The following is a 25,345-nucleotide window of genomic DNA, read 5'->3' as shown; positions in this document are numbered from 1 at the left end:
AAATGCTGGCCCACATACTCCATTCCCCGCCTAGCAACAGTTTTCACAAACACACCATCAAGGATCTGAGATGTATGGAATGGAAGGGCTCTTTGAAATCTAGAAGTACAACTTCCCCCTGAAAGAAAGAGGACTGGAGAGAGAAGGGACTTCTCCTGGTCACGACAGCAGAGCAAAGAAGGCCAGAACCTAGGTGTCCTGACTGAAGTTCTTTCTGAAAGGTGGCCCCAGAAGTCTGGGGCAGGTGGCCATGAAGTCAGCTGTCTTGGTACCTCACTCTGGTGGGTGGAGGAGAAAAGCAAAGTGGATCAACACAATTCCAGGTCAGGTTTAAGGCCTGGAAAGCCTATTCACTTATTTTGAAATGTCTGGGGTCCTTTGCTTTCTGAATCCTTTGACCAAGAGATGTCAGATAACATAGTGTGTCAGATCTTCGGTGGCAGCCAGACTTGGATTTGGTTCTACCATTTATTATCTGAGAGATCTTTTATAAGAGATTTAATCTCCTCAGTAAAGTGGGGACAATAACAACCTATCTCCTCGGACTGATGTTAAAGCACTTACGGCATAGTAGCTGCTAGGCAAGGGACAGTCATGCTTCTTACCTGATCAATTATTGATTACCTTCTAAGCCAAAATGCTTTATGTGCCTGCATCTCATTAAAATAGCATTTCTTGACACAGCAGGTGCTATTATCATATTTTAAGATATATAAGGCACCTACCTAACAGTAATGGCACATAGTAGGTGCTCACCAAAAGCTATTGGTGTGCACTCTTTCACCATGAAAGAGAAAAAATAGCATGGGAAAGGCACTTTGCAAGGTGTAAAGTGCCTCCAATTTTTTGCAATAATTGCTATGTCACCGTTTGTGGTCATACTCCTTTATTTATTCTTTTTTTTTTCTTTTTTTATTTATAATAAAATAGGTATATTTTTCCCTTATACCATTCTGTTGTCAACTCTCTGTACTAGTGTCATACCTTAGAAGTATATCATGCAAGCACCTATCTATATTTGTAGTGCTGATGTGTGGGATACATACCTTTAAACAACCCCTTTCAAATCTATCTGCCTTCAATACAGCTCTGATACTTATTTCTTGAATTTGATAACTGCACTTAAAGTGGTTACATAACTGAATATCCTTGTTCTGAGGAAACGTACATGGCAGCACTAAATGTCCAAGGAGCATGGTGTATACAATCTATACTCAATTGTTCAGAAAATGAAATGATAAATACATAGGCAATGGATGGATAGATGGATGGATGGATCGATGGGATGGATGGATGGACAGACAAAGTGATATGGCAAATATTACAGAATGTCAGGGTTGGTGGGTCTGGGTAACTGGGGCAATAGGTTATGTTCAAGTTTTCCGTATAGGGTTTGCGCTATTTTTTAACTGTCATGCAAATTTAAAAGTGTTCAAAATAAAAGGTTTAAAGAAAAAGACTTCTGAGCACTGGCAAATAACCCAAGATAGCTAGCCAAGACTAGGGATTGTAACCTTTACAATAATTATACCTTAACAATTGTTTAGCCCCATACAGTTCACAAGGTCTTTTCATTATCTCATTTCACCCTTAAAAACAACCTAGGTTCACCTCAGCATGTGAATTCACTGCCCTCCCCACTACACGGGACCTGACTCCCAGGGGTGTAAATTTCCCTGGCAACTCAGGATATGACTCCCGGGGATGAATCTGGACCCAACATCATGGGATTAAGAATGGTGCAAAATGAAACGAAATAAAGTTTCAGTGGCTGAGAGATTTCAAATGGAGTCAAGAGGTCACTCTGGAAGACAGTCTATGCACTATTATAGATAACACCTCTTAGGTTTTAAATGTATTGGAATAGCTAGAAGTAAATACCTGAGGCTATCAGACTCCAACCCAGTAGTCTGGACTCCTGAGGATGACTGTATGACGGTGTGGATTACAAGGGATGACAGTGTGATTGTGGGGGCCTTGTGGGTCGCACTCCCTTTGTCTAATGTATGGATGGATGAGTGGAAAAATGGGGACAAAAACTGGATGAAAAGTTGGGTGGGATGGGGGGATGATTTGGGTGTTCTTTTTTGCTTTTGTTTTTTTATTCTTGTTCTGGTTCTTTCTGACATAAGGAAAATGTTCAAGAATGGATTGGGGTATGAATGCATAACTATATGATGGTACTGTGAAGAGCTGATTGTACACCATGGATGACTGTATGGTATGTGAATATATTTCAATAAAATTGAATTTAAAAAAAAAAAAAAACAAACCTAGGATCAAACATCAGAACTGCAGAACCAAGACCTAAATCTCAGTCTTCTAAATTCATGTTTAGAGTTTTCTTAATTAAAACCCTCCAGGTACAAGAACGTCCATAGCAGTAATATTCCTAATAGCCAAAAACTGGACATGACCCAGATACCAATCAATAGTAAATGGATACTATGGAACTTTTGGTATGTGTGTGACACATAAGACTCAGAGCTAGAATTTTGCAGCTATGAATTTCAGTATTACCCCATATGGCAACTGTTGAAAGAGCTGAAAAAAAAATTCGGACTTTAATTAGAGATATGAACGAAGACGATCCGGTGAGGACTAAGGCAAATCAGGCCCAAGGGTAAAGGACAATACCGACCGGGTTTTAAAACTCCAAGTTATGTGTAAGATCAAGGGAGGAGATGTTTATCTGGTACAGGACCTATATTTTCTGTAGCACACTGAATAATTTAATTTGTACAATCAGTTTGTTTGAACACCATAGGTGCAGGAAGCAGTGAATGGGAAGTGGGATTTGGTGAGTTTGTATAGGCTGAGGTGAAATCCCGATACATCCCAGAGTGATATGGGCAGAGAGTGTAAGTGTATTTGCAGGCCCCCCCCCAAGGAACTGGGGAGAGATGCGGAAGTGTTGGACTTCCCCACCTGGGCTATTGCTGATTTTCCCGCAAACACTGAGGACTGCCAAGTTAGTGGGCCGAGACCTCGATCTGGGGGCTTTCCCCAGTGAGGCTAGTTGCTGCAAGGGAGAGACTAAGACCATTTATAATTGTGCCCAGGAGTCCCCCCACCAGATAGCTCTTTGTTGCTCAGATGTGGCCCCCTCTCTCTCTAGGCAGGTGAACTCACTACCATCCCCACTACATGGGACATGATACCCAGGGTTGTAAATCCCCCTGGCAACACAGGAAATTACTCCTGGAGATGAGCCTGGACCCAGCACTGTGGGATTGAGAGGATCTTCATGACCAAAAGGGGGAAGAGAGATGAAACAAAATAAGGTTCCAGTGGCTGACAGATTTCAAATGGAGTCAAGAGGTCACTCTGGAGGGTATTCTTATGTGCTATATAGATATCACCTTTTAATCTTTAGTGTGTTGCAATGGCTAAAGGCAAATATCTTTATTTTTAAAAAAAATTTATTATGTTAACACATGTAACATAAAATTTGTGTGTTGGAATGGCTAAAGGCAAATACCTTTGTTGCTGTTAAACTGCAACCCAGTGACCTTGATTCTTGAAGACGACTGTATAACTATGTAGATTGCATAGTGTGACTGTGTGCCTGTGAAAACCTTGTGGCTCGCACTCCCTTTATCCAAGTGTTATGGACAGATGAGTAGAAAAATGGGGACAAAAATTAGATGAAGAATAGGGTGGGATGGAGGGGATGGAAGGATTTAGGTGTTCTTTTTTGCTTTTATTTTTATTTTGGAGTAAGGAAAAGGTTCAAAAATTAAGTCTGGTGATGAACACACAACTGTATAATGGTGCTGTGAATAACTGTATACTGTGGATGACTGTAGGGTGTATGACTATATCTCAATTAAACTATTAAAAAAAGTAAATGAACAATGGAGGGAGTAGAATGAGATGTTTTGGATGTTCTTTTTTATTTTAATTTTAATTTTATTTTTTGAAGAAACAAAAATGTTCAGAATTTGATTGTGGTGATGAAAGCACAACTATATGAAGATACTGTGAACAAGTGATTGTACACTTTGAATAATTATATGTTATGTGATTATATCTCAATAAAATTGCATAAAAAATAGTAAATGGATAAATTAAAGTGTGGCATGTTCAGTCAAAATAACACTAAACAGCAATAAGTAGTTCATACAACAGTATAGATGAATCTCACAAACACAATGTTGAAGAAAAGAAGTTATATACAAAGCATATATTATATGATTCCACTCATATAAAGTACAAAAAAGAGGGAAAATAAACCCATGCCTTAAAAATCAGGATTTTGAGTGAAAGTTTTGGTAATCAATGGCATAGATGGTAACATAAGATTGTGAATTGTAATTTATGACTGAATTTTACACTTAATAATGGTTAAAACAGAAAATCTCATGTTACATATATGTTAACATAATAAACTTTTTTTAAAAAAAATCAGATAGTTGTTACCCATGTGGAAGTGCTTCTGGAGTGCTGGTAATTTTCTATTCCTTGATCTGGGTGCTTGTTGCAAGCTGTACATTTATCTAGGCATGTTTCCCTATATATATTCCCTATATATATTATACTTATATAAAAAGTTCTTAAAAGCTGCCAATATGTTGTACAAGAGAACTTTTGAGGATTAAATCCAATGCCTTTTTGTTCTTTCCAGGCTCTACACTCTTAATCCGGAGGTTCCTAAATCTAACTAAGCAACAAAATCACCTGAAACGCTTCTTGAAAATACAGATTCTCAAGGTAGAGATTCTGATTCTCATTATATATGATGGGAGGCCTAGAATATATATTTAAAGCAAAAATTTAAAAAATGCTATGAGATTCTACTTCTCATTCATGGAACAAGTACTCTAAAAAAGTGATTAAAAGAATTTTGAACCCATTTTTCCATACCCGTACAACATAAGAAAATCTAATCCAAGATAGATACTCACATAATTGCCAAACTACTTTATGTACACCCAGCAATGTCTGTCCAAAGGCAAAGGCCAATCAATGCTTAGTAAGTCCACCTCTGTCCCCAGATAGAAAACATACTTCACTATGTGCAATGACATCAATGAGGCTACAACCCTAAACATGGGGAAGACACGGAAAGAGTCTTACCACTGAGATTTTCTTGGATCCTATGTGCCTCAGCTAATTTTTCTTCAGCAGCCCGTCTTCCAAGACCAGCTTCCTTTCTAGCAACAGCCAGGTCATATTCCAAACTTTGTCGCAATGCCTCTCCTTTTTCAACTTCGGATCGCAGCTTAGCAATCTGGCTCTCACAGCTTGCCAGCTACACACAAATTTCTGATATTATGAACCAGTATTAAAATATTTCTCCAAGATTCTGAGATAATGCAGTCAACATTTATATTTCTTAATGTAACTTGCTTCCATAATATAAGACAAGAATTTATAAATTCAAACTTTCTGAAAGACTGGAAAATAAGCACTAGCACTAGTGTCACTAAATTGACATTCATTAAATTTTTTATTTTAGAGACTCCGTTTGAGAAAAAAAAATTTTTATTTTATATTAACTTCTTATAAAAAAAGAGAAACCACAAGTTTTAACCATAGTCATACATAAAAAAATTTAAAAAATGCATAACACATAATAACCACTTAAAAATTCATTTTCTCTTCTCTTCCTTCTATTCTCCTAAAAGAAATCAAGACACAAACTGCTTCAAAGTATAGTTTGGCAACTATTGTCTATATTATTTCTCTTGATTATGATATCAATGACAGAGCATAAAATGATAACAGTATTAAATAATTTTGTAGGGATTTCAATAAAGTAATATCTAATTTGTGATATTCCAGAAGTGGCATGGCACAATATAGGTAAGAGTGTTAAAACTAGATGATTTAAAAGGTCCCTTCTCACTCTTAAAATTCTGTGATCTAATCAATGATTCATCAAATAATACTGAACACTGCCATGTGTTAAGTATAGTGAAAAATACAAAACCAAGTATTATAGAGCCCCTGGTAGGAAAGAGAGACAGGAGGTGATGGAGAATTCTAGAAAGATATGATATAGAAAAAGATTAAGCTACTACCCCAAGATATAAATAAATAGTTCAATTATAAAATAAGGAAAAGACAAAAGGCTCTCTGTAAGGGCCACATCAAAAATTACCAGAGGTATAGCACAGTACTGTTAAGTATAATGAACAAAGCTGAGTGTGAATATGGTTGAATGAGTTAGACTAGGGGCATGTATGGCAACAGAAGGAAAGATAAAAACCAAGAGTTGTAAATGAAGGTCGTTAATCATACAAATATAAGCAAGTTTTTATATGAATGAGAACAAATGTATGTCACTATTATAAGGTGTTAAAAATGGCATGGTATATTGAAAAAATACAATTAATGAAAACTAGGCTCTACATTGTAAGATTCTTCCATTAATTGTAACAAAGGCAATGTGCCAAAGCTGAATGTCAATAAGAGGGGGATATAAGGGAGGGGCAGAGATTTTTTTTTTCTTTTCTTCTTTCTTTTCAGAAGAAATAGAAATGTTCTCATATAGACTGTGGTGGTGAATGCATCACTATATGATTATACCAGGAGCCACTGATTGTACATTTAGGATGGATTGTCTGGGCATGAATAAAACTGTTTAAATAAATAAACAGAAAACTACAAGTGCTGGAGAAGATGTGGAGAAAGAGGAATACCTATTCATTGAAGTAGAATTGTGCAGCCCCTCTGGAGGGAGTGTGGCAGTTCCACAGGAAGCTAAGTATAGGGCTGCCATATGATCCGGCAATCCTGTAACTAGGTATATACTCGGAAGAACTGAAAGCAAGGACATGAATAAACATTTGCACACAGATGTTTGTGGTGGCATTATTCATGATTGTCAATGGATGGAAGCATCACAAGGGTCCATCGACTGATGAGCAGAAAGGCAAACTGTGGTGAATATACAATGGAACATCATGCGGCTGCAGAAAGGAATGAAGTCGTGAGGCATGCAACAAGGTGAATGAACCTTGGGGACATTATGTTGAGCGAAATAAGTCAGAAACAAAAGGACAGATCTTGCATGGTCTCACTAGTATGAACTAACTATAATGAGCAAACTCTGAGAATTAAATTCAAGTGCATAACTTACAGGAGACAGAAAGTGGCCATAGATTGGGCAATCAATGATTAAGGAGTACAGAATGTCCAGTAAGATTCACTGCAAAGGTTCGGAAATGAAGAGCACAATACTGTGTGATGGTAGCACAGAGCTGTGGGTGTAATTAACAAAATGGAGTATGAGTACGGTTGCAAGAGTATGTCGTGTATGTCACCAGAAGGAAAGCTAGAGGATAAAAACTGGGATTGTTTAACTTAGTGAAACTCGGAGTGGACAATGATGGTGGTTAATTGTATAAATGTAAGAGAGTTCTTACATGAACTATAACAAACATGTCACTATTACAAAGTGTTAATAATCAGGTGCTATATGGGAAAGAAATACAATCCATGTAAACTAAGGTCCGTAGTTAACAGTAACATTGTAATATTCTTTCAGTAATTATAACAAAGGCACTATAACAAAGCTAAATGTCAATAGTAGGGGGACATAAGGGAGATAGGATTTTTTTCTTCGAAGAAATGAGAATGTTCTCATATTGACTGTAGTAGTGAATGCATGACTATGTGATTACACCAAAAGCCACTGATTATACACTTACGATAGATTGTACGGTGTGTGAATAAAACTGTTTAAAAAATTACCATAAATAGCTTTTATAATATGTAGAAAGCAGCAAGACTTAGAATCTTTTTCACATATAAAGAATAATGATTTACAATTTCAAAAATTTTGGAAAAATGAATGCCTTCAAAACATGTACTTACAAAATAATTTATGAATATTTGTTAACAGTAAAAGAAAAAATTCCTAGAACCACCTTAATTACAAATTCAAGGTAATTCCAATGTTTGTTTCAGAATCACTCCAATCCTCCCTGCCCAATCCCTCTCCCCACATGGGAATAAACCTGTTAACATTTGGCTTTCCCAGTCATGTCAGTTACTTACCTGTTTGCTCTCAGTCCCTCCCTATCCTTCTCCAGTTCTGCTTTGTACTATAGGAACTACGTTTCTCAGATCCCTTTGACAACTGGTTTGGCCAGTAAGAGGCACTTAAGAATTACTAAAGGGCCAGAGAAAGGAAGAAGCTAGGGTATTTCTTCCACTCTACATCTACCCCAAGCACCATCTGTCTTTTCTATGGCTGCAATTCCTTCTGAATCATCCCTCCTTCCAGAACCAAAAGGTTCTGCCTTCTATCAACCTTAGGAGTGGAAGAAGTTTCCTAATGTTGCTACTTCCTATGTTGCCTTAATACCCCTTAATTGTCTTCTCAGCTCTTCTATTACCTACATAACTAATTCCCTCTACTAATGTCCCTTTGTTGAAAGACTCAGAGTGGTTTCTATTTTTCTGATTGGACACCGATTAATACTGTCCTTGGTATAAGAAATTGTCTCAAAATGGGTTCTTACACTAAGTAACCAATCTGTTTCAGCCTAAATACAGTGAAGATCTCCTTGCAAGAAGAAATGGGATCCTGGTGATCCCTGGCATACAACAGGATCACAATTATTTAAATTATTACCTTCAATTGTTTAGGATGAATTGCCAGTTGAAGACAAGCCTTTAGAAAATGAAATAGCTGTCGCACTTAACCATTAAGGCAATATTATTTACTACAAGGCTTGTGGAATGGGAAAGTTAAATATGACTATGCTAGAGAACATACAGAAACAAAATGATAATCTCAGGGCTTTAGAATCTCAGTTCAAGACAGAAAGCTAGGGAAAATCTGTGACACCATTATAAGAAAATCTCATTTCTTATAAAGTCAGGGCAGACAAGGCCATGGATCAGATCCAAAATCTAATTACAGAGAATGCATAATTACAACACAAGTTGAATGAAGAGCCTCACCAAGTTCCTAATGTTATGATCGTATCAGATGGGCATTAAGTAGGAAGGAAAGGCACTGAGACTTGAGATGAGGGCTTTTGGACTTTAGACAAATCTGAATATCTTGAACTCCCAAACCCACCTTGAACAAACCTTACCAACAAAAGCAGCCTCCCCTCCCTGTCTGAAGCAACTTGCTTTCCCTTGATTAAAGACTCAGTAATAACTACACCGGAAGCAACTGACTTGCAAAAGCATTTGCAAAGATGTGCCTCTAACACTCCTGTGTGCCACAGACAAACTGAGATCTCAGTATGCTACAGGAGGAGAAATATACAGTCTGCTCCAGGAGAAAATAGCTTATATAGCAAAAGAACTGCAAGATCTGCTAATCTTGTATTAGCAGGAATCTGAAGAAGATGTGTAGGTTTGATTTGGATTTGATAAGCTAGCTCTAACAGTTTGCTTGATGGGAGATTGAAAACTGAATTCGACATTGTCCTAAAATCATTTAATAAAGTCAAAATGCTAGTAGTTTCTTGACATAATATGAAGACTTAAGGAGATAGGAGTGGTTTTGTTTTGAGCAAATCACATCCCTTTCTCCTGACAACATTCTCTTTAAGGGCCCAAAGGACACTCCTTTCCTCATTCAAATGATGGAAAATTCATTGGAGTGGGCAGCACAAGCATCCTTAGAAAGCTGTCTGGGAGCTAATCTCTAAATTTAAAAGGAACAGTAGTGATAATGATGGGATATGTCACCATTGAAATGGACTCCCCAATTTTAATAAGAATGATGGAACTCAGTGGCAAAAGCCACTGAGAGGGTAAGAGCATCTTTGTACAAAGGATACTTGAGTGGCAACCTGCATTGTGAAACATGAACAAGATATTCTTGTATGGGAGTTAAATATAGGTAGAAGAGTCATAATGCATGCTGAGAAAAGGGGGTAGACTGCCAATCATTTGCTTCTTCGATCTCAGATCAATTCCCCAACCCCCTTCTCTTGCTCTGCTCTAAATCACAGGAACTATAATCTCCATGCTCTTCTGCCAACTACTTCTGTCTGCAGCAGGGTCTCTGGCAGTACTTGCATCACTTTTGTGGTTCCAGCTCCTTGTCTTTTCCCTCCATGGTCTGAACACTAGCTGAGCAGCACCCACTATTATTCTAGCTCCTGCCAGACAGCCCCAACTTCTGAACTCTGGTAATCATACATATCCTCAACGTTCTTCTGGCCTAAAGGTAGTGATGACTTCCAACTAATCCCTGGTGTGCCAGTTTGAATATATTGTGTCCCCCAAATGCCATTATCTTTGATGTACTCTTGTGTGGGCAGATGTTATCAGAGTTGATTAGATTGTAATTCTTTGAGTGTTTCTTTGGAATACGCCCCACCCAGCCGTGGGTGATGACTCTGATTGGATAATTTCCATGGAGGTGTTGCTCCGCCCATTCGTGGTGGGTCTAAATTCATCAGTGGAGCTATATAAATGAGCTGACAGGCAGAGGAAACTCAGTACAGCTGTGAGTGACGTTTTGAAGAGGAGCTACAGCCAAGAGGGACACTTGGAAGAAAGCACAGGAGCTGCAGATGAGAGAGAGAGTTTGAACGCGGCCGTTGAAAGCAGACTCTTGCTCCAGAGAAGCTAAGAGAGGACAAATACCCCAAGAGCAACTAAGAGTGACATTTTTGAGGAACTGCAGCCTAGAGAGGAATGTCCTGGGAGAAAGCCATTTTGAAACCAGAACTTTGGAGCAGATGCCATCCACGTGCCTTCTCAGCTAACAGAGGTTTTCTGGACGCCACTGGCTATCCTCCAGCGAAGGTACCCAATTGTTGATGTGTTACCTTGGACACTTTATGGCCTTAAGACTGTAACTGTGTAACCAAATAAACCCCCTTTTATAAAAGCCAATCCATCTCTGGTGTTTTGCATTCCAGCAGCATTAGCAAACTAAAACACCTGGGAATGCCCTGTTTAGCTTTTTAGGTCTTTCATCACCTGTATAACTAATCCCTTCAATTAATGTCCTTGTGGTTGCATGACTGGACCCTATTTGATTTCCAGTACTACATACACAGCTGATATAGACATACCCACTGCCTATTGAGGATTTCTCACTTAAGATTCAACACTTGTAGTACACATGCAACAACAGTAGCAAAATGGTATCTTCCTTCTTTCTGAAACATGTCTGAATTATTTTGTGTTTATGCTCAACCAGGCATCAGACAACCTCCTCTTCTGTCACCTCCCAGATTTTCCCTTTTGCCTTTACAGCATGTTCAGTCTCTAAAAGAAAGGTTTATCATCATTTTTATGCCATGACCCTTTTTGGCAATCTGGCAAAGCCTTCTAAGGATAATGCAATAGAAAGCACAAAAAAAAAAAAAAAAAAAAAAAAAACAGCGAATTAGGAAAAGAATCTATAAAATCAAGCAATATAAAATCAAATTTGTGTAACCTATTTACTTCTTAATAACACATTAAATAACAAGCTCTACTGGAAGATCTAATAAACACTGTAATTTCAAAGTAGTGACAAGTGTAAACAATATTTTGAATATCTGCAATAAGGCAAATATAATCTGAAAATGCCTGTGCTTCCTATTGATAAAAAAGCACTGCTGATATAAAGGCTTGATGCTTAAAAGGAAGAACTACCAATTAAGTCCTTAATAACTGAAGGAAATGTTTCAATTAGAGGTTAGTAAAAATAAAAATTACTAAAGATTTTTAAAAATATTTCTAAATATGATTAAGGAATGAAAAGGAAAACATGGACAAAAAAGTAAAACAAATAAGGAAAACAATAGGAGAACATAAAGAGAATTAACATAGATATGGAAATAATGAAAAGGAAACAAACACAGGTAAAGACCACAGTAACAGAAACTTAAAATTCCCTAGAGTGGTTCAAAGCAGATAGGAAATGGCAGAAGAAAGGATCAGACAACTTAAAGAGAGGATAATTGAAAGGATTCAATCTGAAAAGCAGAAAGAAGAAAGAACGAAGAAAAGTTAAAAGAGCCTGAGGAACCTGTGGGAAACCATCAAGCATACCAATAAATGCTTTGTGGGAATCCCAGAAGGAGAAAAAAGGGAGAAAGGAATAAAGAGAATATTCGAAGAAATAATGGCAGATTACGCCAAATTTAATGAAACACATGAATATCAACACCCAGGACACTCAACAAACTCCAAAAAGAATAAATCCAAATATACCCACACCACGCCATATTAAAATCAAATTGTCGGATCCTGAGATGATGTCAACAGCAAGGCGACATAAGACATCCCCTGAAAAAGACTCCCCAGAGATTCAGCGAATAAAAGGACAAATCCCACTTGCTTAGAACTTAGGAGGATGGTAGACAACGGAGAAGAATTCCACAATGCTGAATCAAAGAAAAAGAAAAATATTAGGTAGGATATTTCTGTCCTGGACTTACTAGCCCATTACCCTCTCCCACAACCAGTCCCACATAGCTTAGGAGTCACTCAGAGGCAGCAGTATGGTTCCCTCCCCCAGAAACATGCTTACGTAGGCACAGGGACACAATTCAGGTGAGATTAAGGGCAGAACACAAGCTGCTAAGGAATGCTACATACAATAGGGCCCCAGGGGTGGGAGGTGGTGACCATGATAAAACAGTTGGCAAGAGGCATGCTCACTCAATCCACTTTCTGTTAGCTGGACCATCTAAAGGCAAAATGGACTTTTTTAGAGTAACCCACCTTTCTAGATTGACGCCATAAGGCTCTGAGAGGCAGGATACCCTAATGGGAAAGAAACAGGAGGCAGAAATGCCTCAAAGATTAAAAAAAAAAAAAAAAAAAAAGTAGAGGGGGCAATTTAAATTAATGGCTATAAGATAAGATGGGTCTCAGAACTAAAAAGTATAAGGAAAATGGAGCACTGAGTAAGGGAGAGAATTTAAATAGGAGATGGGGAGAAAACTATGCATAAAACCAAACAGAACAGATCAAAATTCACAGCAAAGGAACAGAAGAAAGGAAGCTTTCTCCTGGAGGTGAAACAATTGCACAAAAATTGCAATCCTAAAAATTATACTGCACATCCAGGACAAGAAACAGATGAAGAAGAGCTGAGAAAATCTAAACTTAAACACAGGTTATTCTAAAGGTTGGGAATAATTTGAAGCAAACGTCAAAGAAGAGCCTTATCACAAAGCCAATCAACAATAAAACCTTAGACAAGAGGGAGAAACTGACCTTCAGAGTTAACTCAACAAGATAATCAAATACCTAAACATCAACAAAAAATTACAAAACATACCAAGAAACAGGAAGATATGGCTCAGTCAAAGGGAAAAACTAAAACTTTAAAAGAGACACAGAATTTCGAATTAATCAAAGAAGTTCAAATAAATCTCCTAAATCAATTCAAGGAGATACAGGAAAATATAAATAAAGAGCTAAATGATATTAAGAAGACAATGTGTAAGCATAAAGAAGTATCTGAAAGTTGAAAAAGAAACATAACAGAAATTGTAGGGAAAAAAGTCACGATAGTGGAGACTAAAAACAGAGGTATACAACAGCAGATATGAACAGGCAGAAGAAAGAATCAACAAACTACAAGTTCAGGACAATCAAACTCATACAGTCAGAAGAACAGATAGAAAGAATTGAGCAGTGTCTCAGTGATTTCAGGGACAGCACAAAGTGCACAAACTTACATGTCATGAATGTCCCAGAAGGAGAAGAGAAGGCAAAAGAGGAAGAAAGAATATTTAAGGAAATAATGGATGAAAATTTCCCAACTCCTATGAAAGACATAAATATACAAGTCCAGAAAGCAGAACGTACTCCAAACAGAATAAATCCTAATAGACATACTCCAAAACACGTATTAATCAGAACGTAAAATGCTAAAGATAAAAACAGAATTCTGAAAGCAGCAAGAAAGAAGCAATTTGTCACATACAAGGGACCTCAGTAAGATTACGTGCCGATTTCTCATCAGAAACCATGGAGGCGGGAAGGCAGTGGTATGATATATTTAAGGTACTGAAAGAGAAAAACTGCCAGCCCAAGATTCTTTATCCACCAAAATTGTCCTTCAAAAATCAGGGAAAGTTTAAAATATTCACAGATAATCAGAAACTGAGGGGGCTCGTGAACAAAAGACCTGCCCTGCAAGAACTACTAAAGGGAGTTCTACAGCTTAAAAGGAAAACACAAGTGAAAGTGGCTTGAAGTAGTGTGAAGAAACAAAGAACATCAGGAAGAATAACTAAAAGGGTAAATGCAAAACCCAACAGTACTATAATCTCAAAATACAACTCTACTCCTTAAGTCATCTAAGAGTCAGAATACAATTAAACAAGAAAAAAAGGCATATTTTCTGATAATGCACATGCAAAATATAAAGTAGTAAAGTGGGACAAAACCAACATAAAGAGGAGCAACATACGGATATGGGAGCAGAGAACATCTGTATGTTACTGAAGCTAAACTGGTTTCTTTTCAAATTAGCAGTTTACAGATATAGGTGCGTGTGGTAGTTTGAACCTGTTATGAACCCCCAGAAAATCAGGTTCTTAAATTTAATCCATTCCTGTGGGTGTAGGCCTATTGCAGGCAGGACCTGTTGATTAGGTTATTTCAATTGAGATGTGACCCACCTCATTCAAGACGGCTCTTAATCCTGTATAAGAGGATAGAACACACAAAAGCTAAGAGTTGAAATTAAGAGAAATTCACAGAAAAAGCCCCAGAGAAGTTTAGAGAAAAGCCCCAGAGATGCTAAAAGAGGACCCACAGAAAAAAGAGGAAGCCACTGAAGCCAGAAGCTGAAGCAACAAAACCCAGCAGAAAACAACCAGCAGACATCACCATATGCCTTGCTATCTGACAGAGAAGTCCAAGCTTGCCGGTAAAAGGTCTTCAGAGAAGGTATCATCCTAGTGATGCCTTAATTGGGACATTTTCATGGCCTTCGAACTGTAAATTTCTAAGCAAATAAATCTACTTTGTAAAAGTCAACCCATGGGAGAACCTAAGATGGCAGCTAGGTGAGACAGGGCAAAAAAACACCTCAGTGAAAAATACTAGATAAAAACCAGAAAGTGACCCAGAATACCATTTTCAGCGATGCACCAGCTGGACAAGGTCTGCTAAAACCACACGGACTGTGCACCTGGTGAAACCGGGAGTCTGCATTCTGAAATGAGTGAGTAAGCCGGCTGAAAGTCCCGCGGCCACACCGCAGTGTGGGGATACCGGGGGTTGGCGTTTGGAGACGGACTAGTTCTTCAAAAAAAAAAAAAACCCAGGAGCGGCTGCAGTTACGACGGTGAGAACCACGCAGCAAAGCACGGCAGGAGCGGGCTGTGTCAACCTCTCGGTGTCTGGCATGGATGACAGACCGCTGCTAATTCCCTCAGGGCCTGGGGGGGTAGAGGGGAGAGCCAAAAGGAGAATGAAACCACGCTGCTTGCAGCCAGTTCCCCGCAGGCTGGAGACACTCCTGCCCGGGGCCATACCCACAGCCCAGAGCCGCACCAGGAAACCCAGTGTGACAGGGAGTGTATCCCACGGCACCGCGCACACACCACAATATCGGACATGGACAGTGGCCTTGGGTGCATACACAGCTAGTTGTCCCAGAGTTGAGAAGGCGGAGCTGTGTGAAGGAAGAGTGGAGATGCCCCATTCAGCCATCTTTGCATCAGGCTGGGAGCACCCCTGCACAGCCCGGCAGCCCGGGGCTTCCCTTGAGGGACGGCATGCACTTGTGACATAGCACAGCCTTCCCTCAGCAGAGGTCCTGGAAGATCACAGCTGAGAGGGAGGGCCCGCTCGGAAAACCCAGGGATGCTACGTCAATGCCGGCGACCTGTGGGTCAGCGGCAGAGAAAATCTGGGGCAAAACTAAAATGAAGGCTTAGACTCTTTCAACAGCCTTGAATCTCCGGGAACACCTGGGAGGTTTGATTATTAAAGCTGCCCTGCCTCCCTAACCACCCAGACACACGCCCCACATTCAGGGCGGACAGCACCAAAAATACACCCAAACTGAGTTCACCAATTGAACCCCACAAGAATCATTTCCCCACACACCACAAAGACAAAGTTGAGAAAACTGACATGAGGGGAACAGGTGACTCACAGATGCCATCTGCTGGTTAGTTAGAGAAAGTGCACGCCACCAAGCTGTAGTTCTGGAAAATTAGAGTGGTATTTTTTACAACTTGAAAGAACCCTATCAAGCAAAGCAAATGCCAAGAGGCCAAAAACAACAGAAAATCATAAAGCATATGATAAAACCAGACAATATGGAGAACCCGATCCCAAACACCCAAATCAAAATATCAGAAGAGACACAGTACTTGGCGCAATTAATCAAAGGACTACAATCAAAGAACAAGAGCATGACACAGGATATCAAGGACATGAAGAAGAACATGACACAGAATATAAAGGACATAAAGAAGACCCTAGAAGAGCATAAAGAAGAAATTGCAAGAGTAAATAAAAAAACAGAAGAGCTTATGGAAATAAAAGAAACTGTTGGCCAAATTAAAAAGACTTTGGATACTCATAATACAAGATTAGAGGAAGCTGAACAATGACTCAGTGTCCTGGAGGACCAAAGAACAGAAAATGAAGGAACAAAAGAAAGAATGGAGAAAAAAATCAAAAAAATCGAAATGGATCTCAGGGATACGATAAATAAAATAAAACATCCAAACTTAAGACTCATTGGTGTCCCAGAAGGGGAAGAGAAGGGTAAAGGTCTAGAAAGAGTATTCAAAGAAATTGTTGGGGAAAACTTCCCCAACCTTCTGCACAATATAAATACACAAAGCATAAATGCCCAGCAAACTCCAAATAGAATAAATCCAAAGAAACCCCCTCCGAGACATATTCTGATCAGACTGTCAAATCCTGAAGAGAAGGAGCAAGTTCTGAAAGCAGCAAGAGAAAAGCAATTCACCACATACAAAGGAAACAACATAAGACTAAGTAGTGACTACTCAGCAGCTACCATGGAGGCAAGAAGGCAGTGGCATGACATTTAAAATTCTGAGAGAGAAAAATTTCCAACCAAGAATACTTTATCCAGCAAAACTCTCCTTCAAATTTGAGGCAGAGCTTAAATTTTTCACAGACAAACAAATCCTGAGAGATTTTGCCAAAAAAAGACCTGCCCTACTTCAGATACTAAAGAGAGCCCTACTGACAGAGAAACAAAGAAAGGAGAGAGATATATAGAGAATTTTAACAGACATATATAGAACCTTACATCCCAAATCACCGGGACACAGATTTTTCTCTAGTGATCACAGATCTTTCTCCATAATTGACCATATGCTGGGACTTAAAACAAGCCTCAATAAATTTAAAAAAAAAAAAAAAATTTTTTTTAATATATTCAAAGCACATTCTCTGACCACAATGGAATACAAATAGAAGTCAATAATTTTTGATTTGTAACTCCACTATTTACTTCCTACATGATATAAAATACACAAACTCTAATGACACACACACACACACAAAAAAAGTCAACCCATTTCTGGTATATTGCATTTTATCAGCTTTAGCAAACCAAAACAGTTGGGTAATATAAACCCCAGATTACATATATTCTGTACAATATAAAATATACTAAAACAGAAATGAGAAAGGAATGGGTCAGGTAAAGCACAAAAGATGAACTATATAAAAAAAGAGGTTAAAATAAAGGAAAAGAGAAGCAAAAAACAAAAAAGATATGACATATAAAAAGCAAAGGACAGAATGGCTGAAGTAAGTAAAACATTCCAATAATAACACTGAATGTCAATGGATTAAACTCCCAATCAAAAGACACAGATTGGCAAAATAGATAAGAAAAAGCTTGATCCAGCTATATATTGTTTACAAGAGACTCACCTTAGACCCAAAGATAGACAGTGGAAGTGAAAGGATGGAAAAAGATATTCCATGCAAATAGTAACCAGAAAAGGGCTGGGATAGCTATACTACTATTGGACAAAATAGACATTATGTCAAAAGCTAATATAAGACCCCTACGTGAGACATTACTCCAAGGAGTATAAATCTCCCTGGCAACACGGTCATCAAAAAACTCCCAAAAAAAAAAAGCCCAGGAACAGACAGCTTCACAGGTTAATTCTACCAAGCATTCTACCAAGCAAAAAGAATTAATACCCCTGCAAACTCTTCAAAAAACTGAAGAGAAAGGAACGCTACAGAACTCATTCTATGAAGCCAACATCACCCTAATACCAAAACCAGATAAAGATACTGCAAGAAAGGAAAATTACAGACCAATTTCACTTATGACATCCTCAACAAAGTAACTGTAAATCAAATCCAACAGACATTAAAAGAATTATACACCTTGACCATGTAGGTTTTATCCCAGGTATGCAAGAGTGGTTCAACACAAGAAAATCAATTCATGTAATACACCACATTAACAAAACAAAGGGAAAAAAACCACGATAATCTCCACTGACATAAAAAGGCATTTGACAAAATTCAGTACACTTTCTTGATAAAAACAATCACAAAAATAGGAATAGAAGTAAGTTTCCTCAAAATGATAAAGGGCATAATGAAAAACCCACAGCTTACATCACACTCAATGGTGAAAGACTGAAAGCTTTACCTCTAAGATCTGGAACCAGTGTTATTCAACATTATATTCAAAGTTCTAGCCAGAGTAGTTAGGCAAAAAAAGAAATAAAAGGCATCCAAATTAGAAAGGAAGAAGTAAAACTTACACTATTTGAGGGTGACATGATCCTATAAAAAATCTACAACAAAGCTACTAAAGCTAATAAATAAATTCAGCAAAGTGGTAGGGTATGGGATCAACATGCAAAAAACAGTAGTGTTTCTATGCACTAGTAATGAGCAATCTGAGGAAGAAATCAGGAAAAAAATTTCATTTACAAAAGCAACTAAAAGAAATATATAGGAATAAATTAAACGAAGAATGTAAAGAACTTGTAAACTACAAAACACTGCTAAAAGAAATCAAAGACCTAAATAAATAGAATGACATTCCACATTCCTGGATTACAAGACTAAATATCATTAAGATGTCAATTCTACCCAAAATGATTTACAGATTCAATGCAATCCCAATCAAAATTCCAACAGCCTGCTTTCCAGAAATGGAAAAGCCAATTACCAAATTTATTTGGAAGGGTAAGGGGCCCCAACAAATAGCAGAAAACATCTTGAAAAAAGAATGAAGTTGGAGGACTCACACCACCTGACTTTAAAACATACTACAAAGCTACAGTGGACAAAACAGCATGGGACTGGGACAGGGATAGATATAGTGACCAATGGAATCGAATTCAGAGTTCAGACGCTTTCTGAGGAACCGCCAAACCAGTATAATGTTGAATAACACTGGTGATAGTGGGCATCCTTCTCTTGTTCCAGATCTCAGAGGGAAGTTTTCAGTCTTTCACCCCTGAGTATTATGTCAGCTAAGTATTGAGTTGCCTTAAGATCAAGCAACCCTGCTTCCCAGTATATATCCAGAAGAACTGAAAGCAGGGGCACAAACAGATATTTGCACACCGATGTTAAGAGCAGTATTATTCACAATTGCCAAAAGATGGAAACAACCCAAGTGTCCATCAACTGATGAATGGATAAACAAAATGTAGTATATATATGATGGCATATTATTCAGCAGTAAGAAAGAAAGAAGTACTGAAGCACACAACAACATGGATGAACCTTGAGTACATTAAGTTGAGTGAAATCAGACACAGAAATACAAAATATTGTATTATTTCACAATATTAACTAATTATAATATGTAAACTTATAGACATAAAATCTAAAATACAGGTTACCAGGAAGGAGACAGAATGAGGCTAGAAAATGGGGAGCAGTTGCTTAATATGTACAGAATTTTTAAATAGGTTGAATTTAAATGTTTGGAAATGGATAGAGGTGATGATAGCACATTATTGTTAAGTATAATTAACAATGATGAACTGTATATGAATGTAGTTGAAAGGGGAAGTTTAGAGTCATGTTTGTCACTAGAAGGACAGGTAGAGGTTAAAACATGGGACTGTATAACACAGTGAATCTTGTGGTGGACGATGACTGTAATTAACAGTACAAATACAAAAAAGTTTTCCATGAACTAGAACAAATGTATGTCACTGTTACAAGGAATTAATAATAGAATGGTATACGAGGAAAATGTACCTATGCAAACTATGGATTAGAGTTAACAGTAATGTTTTAATATTCTTCATCAACCTAATAAATGTACCACACCAACGCTATGGGTCAATAAAAGGGTGAGATAAACACTATGGGATGTTTTTGATTTTTTTTTTTTTTTTTTTTTTTTGAGTAATGAAAATGTTCTAAAATTGACTCTGGAAATGAATGCACAGCTATGTGATGATACTGTGAGCCACTGATTGTATACTTTGGATGCACTGAACAGGTGTGTGAATATATCTTGATAAAACAGCATTAAAAATAAAAATAATAACAACACACATTTCACAGACCTCTGTATTGGGTGTTGTAAATGAGGTAATCCATGTAAATTTCCTCACACAGTGCCAAGAACATAGAATGCCTCAATAAATGCTGGCTAAAAAAACAGTACAATTATTAAAAAGTGCTATAATCAATTGCAACAAATGTTCCATACCCATGCAAGGTGTTGGTAATGAGGTGGTGTTCTGGTTTGTTAAAGCTGTCATTATGCAAAATACCAGAAACGGACTGGCTTTTATAAAGGGGATTTATTAGATTATAAATTTAGAGTTCTAAGGCCATAGTGTCCAAACTAAGGCATCACCAAGAGGATACCTTCACTGAAGAAAGCTGATGGCATCCAGAACACCTCTGTCAGCTGGGAAAGTACATGGCTGGCATCTTCTGGTCCTCTGCTCCCAGGTTCTGGTTTTAAAATGGCTTTCTCCAAAATGTCTCTGCACTTCTGTCTCTCTTAGCTTCTCTCTCTCAGCTCCTGTGCATCCTTGCTTGTTCTCCCACAGTGTTTCACTCTAAACATCTGGGGGCCATCTCTTAGTTTCTCCAGGGCAAACTCTGGGCTTCATCTCTTAGCTTAGCATCTCCAAATGTCTTTCCATCTGCATCTCCAAGCATCTGGATCTGTGTCAGTCCCTGAGCTCCCTTAAGGATTCACTCCAGTAAAATCAAGAAGAACCTGGAATGGGTGGGGTCACACCCCCATGGAAATAATCTAATCAAAAGGTTTCACCCACATTTGGGAGGGTCACATCTCCATGGAAACAACCTAATATAAACTAACTATAATGAGCAAATGCTGAGAATTGAATTCGAGAGCAGAGGAATCAGTGGATAGAACGTGGACAGAGACTGGGCAACCAACAATGCAAGAGTGCGGAGTGTTCAGTGAGGCTTGTTGTAAAGGTTTGTAGATTGTAAGCTCTTACAGCAGTCTATCTATTCCTGAGTTGTGACTGTTAAGAGTTCTTTATTTGGTACAAAATTTATATTCTCTGTAGTACACTTTCTAATATAACCTGTATGGTCAGTTTATTTAAACAACATGGTTGCATGGAACCTAGAATGGGAAATGAGATCTTCTTATTCTGTATAGGTTAACGTGATACCCCAATGCATCCCAGAGTATTTTGGGCAGAAAATAAATAAAACAGTATTTGCAAAGTCCCCTTGAGGGACTGGGGAAAAATGTGAAAATATTAAACTTCCTCACCTGGGGAATTCCTGATATTCTCACAAGCATTAGAGAATCCCAATTTAATAAGCCAAGCCCTTGATCTTGGGGCTTGCCCTCATGAAACTTATTCCTGCAAGGAAAAGCTAAGCTTACCTATAATTATACCTGAGTCACCTCCTCCAGAGAACCTCTTCTGTTGCTCAGATATGGCCTTCAGCCAACTCTGCAAATAAAGTACCCACCCCCATAAGTAGGGCATGACTCCCAGGTATGTAAGTCTCCCTGGCAACATGGGACATGACTTCCAGGGATGAGCCTGGACCTGGCATTGTGGGATTGAGAATTCCTTCTTTATCAAAAGGGGGAAAAGAAACAAAATAAATTTTCAGTAGCTGAGAGACTTCAAATAGAGTTCAGAGGTCAATCTGGAGATTATTCTTACACATTATATAGATTATAGCTTCTAGTGTATTAGAATAGCTAGAAGGAAATACCTGAATCTGCTGAACTATAATCCAGTAGACTTGATTCTTGATGATAACTGTACAACTATATAGCTTCTATTGTGTGAACATGTAATTGTGAAAAACCTTGTAAATGACACTCTGTTTACCCAGTGTATGGGAAGATGAGTAATAAAATAATGACAAAATATATATACATAAATAATGGGGGGAGGGGGGTAAGGCTTCCGGAATGGTTTGGCTGTTCTTTTTTATTTTTATTTTTTTCTTTATTTTGGAGAAATGAAAATGTTGTAAAATTGATTGTGGCAATGATTGTACAACTATATGATGATACTGTGAGCCACTGATTGTATACTTTGGATGGATTATACGGTGTGTGAATATATCTCAATAAAATTGCATTTAAAAAAAACATGTAAGCCTCCTGGTCACTGTAAAGAAAATACCAGAGAATATGCAAGCTCATAGAGACAAAAGTAGAGTATAGGTTGCCAGGGGCTGAGGGTAGGGGGAATGGAGAGATAATGAATAATGGATATAAGGTTTCTGTTTGGGGAGATGGGGAAGTTTTAGCAATGGAAGGTGGTGTGAGTACCACAATTAATCATAATAATGTGATTAATCCCACTGAATAGTATTGCTTGGGAATGGTTGAGATGGGAAGGTTTATGTTGTATATATGTCCCCCCAATTTAAAAAAAAAAAAGAGCAAGTAACTAAAGAGACAATGCCAATTAAATGCAATACATAATCCTGGAAAACATCTAGCAAGAGAGGAGAAAAGGCTAACAAGTATATTATAATATGTATGTATGTTAGCATTAGGATTATCTGATAAAGCAAATTTATACCCTTACTTCTTAGATTATTTCATTCCTCTCTGCCTTCCTTTGTAAAAGGCAAATTAGGAGATTATAAATCTAAAAAATTACTATATGAGTAAAATCATCTAAACAAATAATTAAGACAATAAGAATGATTAGTAATATAAACCTAGAATTGAATCAATTATAATTGTCTGTTTTGAGAAAATTGTCTTTCTTGAGGATAATTTCCTATCTCTTTAATATGAGCACATACTTCAAAATATTTTTATCAAATAAAAGAGAATAAATAGTGTGTTTTGCTAAGAGAAATCTAATCATAACTGCAAATATATGTGGGAGAATATATTTAATAAATGAATGATCATTGTACCACTAATACTCTTAAGAGAAAGTTACATTTGGTTTTTAAAAGTGAGTTTTAGAGTTTATAAACAAATGGCATACATTTAACAAACACCACTTCAAATTCAGTATATATTATAATTAGTATATATTATTATAAGTAGAAGCAATTACGTTAACTACCACTAAAAAAAAAAAACCTCTATTACCACTAAAAAATACAAGTAAAACTGTCATATTTCTTGTTATTTAATCACTACAACCACTGTTACTTAGATGCCCAGAAAAACATCATTTCCTCATACTTTTATTCAACACACAGCCACCAAGGACCCCCTATGTGCCAGTAAGCAATGCAAGAGATACAGAGATTTAAAAAAGCATGGTCACTGCTCTCAGCTATCAGGGAGCTTACAGACTAAAGAACACAAAAGCATGAAATAAATGTTTTAGTTCTAAAAGTATCTGCACAGGCAACATGTTGTGGGAAAGCAAAGGCAGAAATAATAGGTTTCACTTCAGGAGCCTTTAAAAGGTTACCCAGACAGGAGAACATAGTAATGTAGCAAAGAGGATAGGGAATTACATTGCTTATGCATAACTCAATAAATGACAGCTATTCCTACAGTGCACAGGCACTTTACAAAATTCATTTCACTTAATACCCACAACAACCTTTTAGTACCAGTATATCACAAAACAAATAAACAAACAAAACAATGTTTTGTAAGATAAATAACTATCCCAAGATCACATTTCTTCTAAATATAAGGGCCAGGAATTGAGTCCAGGTCTATGTAACTACAGATGTTCATTTTACTACACCACAACGTCTATGCTGAGCTTTAAGAATAGAAAGATTTAAACAGACACAGAAGACACATGAACATATAATTTATGAATCATCTTAGAAGGGAAAGATAACTATTATCTTTGGAATATACATTTATATATATATATGGAATACACACACACATACTAGTAAGGGAAAAGATACAGTAACACAATAAAACAAAAAAGAAACCAAGATAATTTATATGACTAAAAATTCCATACTCAAATCTACTTATTTAAGAAACTTAAGGCCATAAAGGAACCTATACTATGATTTCAAAAATGTTAAATTTATAAATCATTTAGTCACCAAACACATTCATCAATTAGTATTTATAATCCAGTGGAAACCATTAATTATAAAAACTCAAAGACCAACTACAAATTAACATAATAATTCATTAACTTTTTATTTTAAAATTCCTACATGTATTGTACTATATAAAAATCACTGTTTTAGTATATTTACCTTTTTAAATACAAGAGTGATATGGTAAGAAAGGTTAAATATGGAGTTTGTAATATTAATTGAATCTAAAATAAAACTCTATCTTTAAATTTATTTGAAAGGATAATAAGTCCTACCTCTGCATTGTATTTAGTTGTTATTTCTAATTTTTCTTTCTTAGCTCTATGGAGTTTCTTTCTGAGATCAACAGCAAAATCCAAGTCTGTTTCACTTTTAAGCATTTGTTTTACATCAGATGAGGCATTCTTCAACCTATGAAATTAGATAACAATGAAATATAATTCTCATTAAGTGTATCTTAAATAATTTCTGATATTTTTGATAACTTAATTTCAAAAACCATAGGGAATATGATATTTGATATGATATAGTCTAAAACAATTTACAATCTAGTGAAAGATGTTCCTCGAAAAGGGTAGGTAGGAAAGGAGCAGTATATGACTAGTAAATAACTACTGTTCACTGGGAAACCATTACATTGTTCAACGCTGGTATATAAAGTCTGTCCAATCACATTATAAGCTGGGTAATTTGGGAGAGACTGAGTTCTTTTCCTTTCTTCCTTTTAAATAACATATTTTACTTATGACAAATGTAATACCTATTAAAGGAAAAAATATAAATCAGAGAACAGGTTCCTGCTTAAAAATGGCAGACTGAAGCACTCTACTCTCTCTCAAAAAAATCAGAATAACAGCAATGAGAATTTAGAACTATAAACCCACAAGGACAAAGAATTTGAATATGGAAGAAGTGACAATTGCGTAAAATTTCATAAGTTGGAAAGCAGATAGAC

General features: G+C 37.1%; 1 protein-coding gene across 1 annotated transcript in view; it reads right to left on the bottom strand.

Moving 5' to 3' along the window:
- Nucleotides 1-25,345, bottom strand: part of CCDC171 (coiled-coil domain containing 171) — a 524,774-nt gene that overhangs the window by 484,072 nt on the left and 15,357 nt on the right. Inside the window, 2 exon segments of the mRNA XM_037797175.1 lie at nucleotides 5,080-5,254; nucleotides 24,666-24,801. Coding sequence (XP_037653103.1) covers nucleotides 5,080-5,254; nucleotides 24,666-24,801 — 311 coding nt within the window.

The sequence above is a fragment of the Choloepus didactylus genome, chromosome 10 (genome assembly GCF_015220235.1).
Source record: "Choloepus didactylus isolate mChoDid1 chromosome 10, mChoDid1.pri, whole genome shotgun sequence".
In the NCBI taxonomy this organism is placed as follows: domain Eukaryota; kingdom Metazoa; phylum Chordata; class Mammalia; order Pilosa; family Megalonychidae; genus Choloepus; species Choloepus didactylus.
Note: the sequence above shows the minus strand (reverse complement) of the source record. Positions and strands in the feature narration are given on the sequence as shown.